General features: G+C 38.7%; 1 protein-coding gene across 1 annotated transcript; it reads left to right on the top strand.

The window, feature by feature from the left end:
- The first annotated feature begins 2,286 nt into the window (after window positions 1–2,286).
- Window positions 2,287–3,240, top strand: LOC127081039 (uncharacterized). The gene has a single exon (XM_051021330.1). It carries the CDS (start codon window positions 2,287–2,289, stop codon window positions 3,238–3,240), a length of 954 nt encoding a protein of 317 aa, XP_050877287.1.
- Window positions 3,241–5,015: the final 1,775 nt, after the last annotated feature.

Here is a 5,015-nt window from a genome sequence, read left to right on the forward strand (position 1 = left end):
TTGGTAGATTGAAAACATGAAAGGGCGGTCTAGGTAAAAACTAGGGATTCACAAAAGCAAGAGGCCGCATCCCGCAAAGAATATTTCTTCACTTCTAGTGAGTCAATCCAGTCACTCTCCTTCTAAAGCAAGATCTAATGATAGTCAAGGGCATAAGAACCATAGGAGAATTGGAAACTAGTGGAAATTCGAGCTATTTCATTACCATTGTAGTTTTTCAATTTCTTTTCACAATCACCTCTTTTAGGAATTGCGTCCTTTGTACAAATCACCCACTTTTGGGATCATTTTATCCATATGTTAGCTCATATTTTCGACGCCCATTAAGAATTACAAAAATTGGAAATCATATATACAACTACTTTTCGACCAAGAAATGGTATTCGACGAACTGGAGGTGATTCGATTTGGAAAGGTTAATAAGGATCAGCATACAGTTGAGATTCCAGACAAGGGTCTCTTAAAGACGGTTGAAAATAGTTTTTGATCAAAGATTCAAAATTCAAATAAGGGAGGGAACTTCTACCTCATCAGAAATTGTCAAGAGCACACGTGGAGCATAGTGGATAAATACACACATGCAAGACGTCATGTGTCTCGACATGATTGAAGAACCATTAGAGTCGGTTATCTCGATTTAGTATAAATATAGGGTCTTAGTGTTAGAAAAAGTGTGTGTCAAAGTATGTACAAGAACCTGTAAATTTACCAAGTACTCGTGTGAAGAAGAATCGTAAACCATAGAATGTACGTTTGTTACACCATTATTACTTACTTCAAAGCAATATAAATTTATCTTTACTTTTTTTTCCAGAAATATACTTCCTTACTTCTTCATTCCAAACGCCTTCCTTTTACTTAGTCATTTACATTTTTAAGTTTTCCTTGTTTTTTCCTTGCTTTCAACATTTACTTTACAGTCTTAAGATTTCCTTACTTTTAACATTTACTTTACAGTCTTAAGATTTCCTTACTTTCAACATTTACTTTACAGTCTTAATATTTCCTTACTTTCAACATTTACTTCGTCATTTACAAGTCCTTTACAATTTCTATCGTTCATATCACCCTTTTATTTAGTTTTCAAACCCTAATTCTGCGCTTATGATTGGAACATTCGTTACTACCAAAATTCATTTTCAAAACTGTTAGCACATGTCTTAGGATCAATCTGATCGATCCTATAAGTAACCAAATTTATAAATTCAGAAGATCAACGGTTGTTTACCGGTTTTCAAGGTAAACAAATTGTCACACCAAGTGGGACAGGTGCTAACGTTACGTATTGTGTGTAATTCTGGTTGTTAAGTTTCTTTGGGAAAAGATTCGTTGTATGTTATTAAGAAGTGCTAAAATAGCCATAAACGACGAACAACGAATAGGGAGAGAGTCCCATACTAGGATGGAGAGTGTGAATGCTCCAAATACCCAAAACTCTCAAAATTCATCAATTAGTAACATAACGCCCCCTTCTTCTTCGATAGGGGCAAACACGACCACAATGCATGTCTCCAAAGGAGTTCCGTCTATGGTGAGTTCGATGCCTACGCATTCGATCTCCCATAATGAACCAATTTTAACCTACATTGGGCCTAGGGGACCTCCTCATACTCCCCCACCAATTAGAGATATTCCAAATAGGCCATTGGTACCCTCTAGTTTCTCAATACCATTTGGTAGTCGAGAACAGCCGTGTGGAATGCCAACTTCAGTGATGGCGAATTTACATAACATTGGTTTTACTTTTTCAGAACTGGTGGTTAACATAAATTCTCCAGTGTAATGGTATATGGTTAACATTGGTCGAACTAACCAATCTTCAAGTTTGAGACACCCAACACAACTAACTACTCTTACCAATAACTCTGCGGCAGCATGGAGGCAACAGATGGACGAAAGCAATCATGAAATGGTTCACATGTTGACTCAGACTTTGACCATTGTGTTGGATCCTCTGATTCAAAATACGACTCAATCGAATCAACAGATGACAGCACATGTGGCCCGAATGTCTTAGTTTTTTGGTGTACCTCAGCACCAACGACCTCCTCCTAGAGATTGGGTAAGAGAGAATCAAGAGGCCACTTTTGAAGAAGACCTCACCATTAACCAGTTCCTACAAAACCAAGGGGGAGTAGCAGTACCCCCTAGGATCAAACCACAAATACCCAGGGAACCAAGGATACTAATGGTGAATAGAAACCAAAATGTTGATGATATTATACGGAAAGTTCGACATGACGATGTGGCAGCAGATAAAATCTAGCAGCTATAGTCGAAAGAATTATGGTTCGAAATAGGGTAAATTTCGGCCTTAAAAGGCCAAATTATTCGTCACCTTTGTCAGAGTATATCTTACAGGAAGAAGCACCCCCTAAAACCAAAATCCCCAAATTCACCAAGTTTGCTAGGGATACTAGTGAGTCTACTATTGAGCATGTGGCGAGATATTTAATCGAGGCTGGAGATATGTCAAATAATGAGAGCCCTAGGATAAATTTTTTTCCAAGTTCTCTCACAAAGAATGCTTTCACATGGTTCACAACCTTGCCCCAAAGTTTGATCCACACTTGGAACCAACTGGAAAGAATGTTCCATGAACAGTTTTACATGGGGCAAACGAAGATAAGTTTGAAAGAGTTGGCTAGTATCAAATTAAAGTTCACTGAGCCAATTGATGACTATCTAATTAGGTTTCGATTACTCAAAGCTAGCTGTTTTACACAAATACCAGAGCATGAACTAGTCGAAATGGCCACTGGGGGCCTTGACTATTCGATTAGAAAGAAATTAAATACTCAGTACCTAAGGGACATGGCCCAATTGGATGACAGGGTTCAACAATTAGAACGTTTGAAGGAAGAAAAGGCTAGGGAAAATAAAGGTGAAAGGGTAGCCTATGTCGATTTCAGGAATGATGACGAAAGTGCATTTCATGGGCTTTCAGACTTCGTCAACAATGAGATAAACCTTGCTGAATTGACGCAAGGGCCACCATATGCGTGCAAAGTTTTAGCACCTTCTAATGGGAAAAATCATGTCGAACCTGAAAAGAGTGACAAATTTCTAAAGAAAACTTATATGTTCGACGTTACAAAATGTGACGAAATTTTTGACTTATTAGTCAAAGATGGTCAAATGATAGTACCACTGGGTGATAAAGTACGCCCTAAGAAGCAAAGAAAGAAAAGAAGGTTTTGCAAATACCATGGTTTTTTGGGTCATAAAATGTCTCAATAGTTTCTTTTCAGGGATCTTATGTAGAATGCCATCCAGGAAGGAAGACTCAAGTTCGGAGACAAAACACGGAGCCAGATGAAGATCGACTCTGATCCTCTACAGGTAGTTGAGGCCCATTACATTGAACCATAAGAAGTGAACCTTATTGAAGTCGTTGATGATTTCAACATGACTGAAGTCACTGAGGACTTCGTCAATAGACCTGTTATGGTCAGGGTTCATGAGTACTTCAAGCAAACGCCTCTTGATGATTTTACTCAAAAGGCTGCAGGAGATATCACCTATAAAAATGTTGAAGCCTCCGATGCTGAAGAAATTGAAAGTTCAAAGTTAATGATGATCACTAAAGAAATCGCTGATGATTTTGTTCAGATGGATAAGGCCACTGAAGGCCTTCAAAAACATTTCCAAAGGTTGGATATTACTGAGGATATCCACATGGAGGTCAATATGGTTGAGTTATCTCAAGAAACCTCTATGGAAGTCGATGATGAATGTCGACGGGAGGAGTATAACAAAGTCTCCTTCCCTCACAAGGAAGAAACATTGTCTGACTTCCTCCGAAGGTGTCAGAAAAATAAGTCGGAAGTCATGTTGTGCCCTAGGTGCAGTGTTGTATTCGACAAGAAGGCAGCTCAAAATCTTGAAGGCGTTAGGAGAGTAAATCACCAAGATGGTCATAAAGCCATCCAAAATCATCAAGTGGGTAAGCCAGGAAGGGCTTTCGATCCCAAGAGATATCCTGATCCAAGACGCCCCATGGTGAAGCTGAGTGAAACCAAGCAAGCAGGGCGAAATTTCCATCGATGGATGCGGAAAAATGTAGTTCGAACAGAGTCGCCACCAAACTTTATTTATCCCAATGAAGGAATAGGAAAATATCGATAAAACCTATAGGAAATTGAATAACGGTCATCACAACCATATTCGGGTTCGGGAATCGATTACGCAAGGGGAAGGTAGTAACACCCCTTACGTCCGTTGTACTCAACGGGAACCTTTTAGTTCTAATTTGCGATTTGAATGTTAACTTATGTTGTTTGTTTTCTTCGAGTGATATTAAAATTGAATAGAGATGGACGGGAACCTCAGAAGGGAGGAAAGGGAGATTTTTTATTAGTGTGCTCTGGAAGATACAACAATCTCCTGTCTACGTATCCTTATGGTGCAATAAGGAAGTCAGAGCATTCGTAGTTCGGGAAACTACGATTAATTGGTGTGTTTTGTCTTATGAACGACTGTGTAGGTCGGCGTTCTAAAGGCTAAACTTTGGCTTGTGTACTCTTTATGGAGGCTCTAGCACTAGTTTGTTGTGCGCATTAGAAAGGATTAACAGTGTTCTTTTTGAAAGAAGGGTTTTGGTCACAAAGGGAGTGACAAGTTGAGTTAATATGTTGGTTGTTTTGATTGGTTTCGATCGCACGAGGGCGAGAAAAGATAGGTTTGTGTTAAGATATTTTGGTTGGATGACAATTACTCGGATAGTCGAGTAAGACAACTCGCATCCTAATAATCAGGGAAGGGAATAGAAGTCTCTATACCAATTTCTTTTTCATCCTTAATTATAAAAATGATTTGATAATAGTTAAGGTGTTTTGAATGGATGAAAAATACTCGGACAGTCGAGTAAGACAACTCGTATCCTAATAATCGGGAAAGGGAATAGAAAACTCTAGACCGCTTTCTTTTTCATCTTAGTGATTATGAAAATAGGGTTATGTATGGTTGATGTGTTTTAGAATAAACGACAAGTACTCGAATGGATGAGTAAGGTA

This window comes from Lathyrus oleraceus, chromosome 5, assembly GCF_024323335.1.
Source record: "Lathyrus oleraceus cultivar Zhongwan6 chromosome 5, CAAS_Psat_ZW6_1.0, whole genome shotgun sequence".
NCBI lineage: Eukaryota > Viridiplantae > Streptophyta > Magnoliopsida > Fabales > Fabaceae > Lathyrus > Lathyrus oleraceus.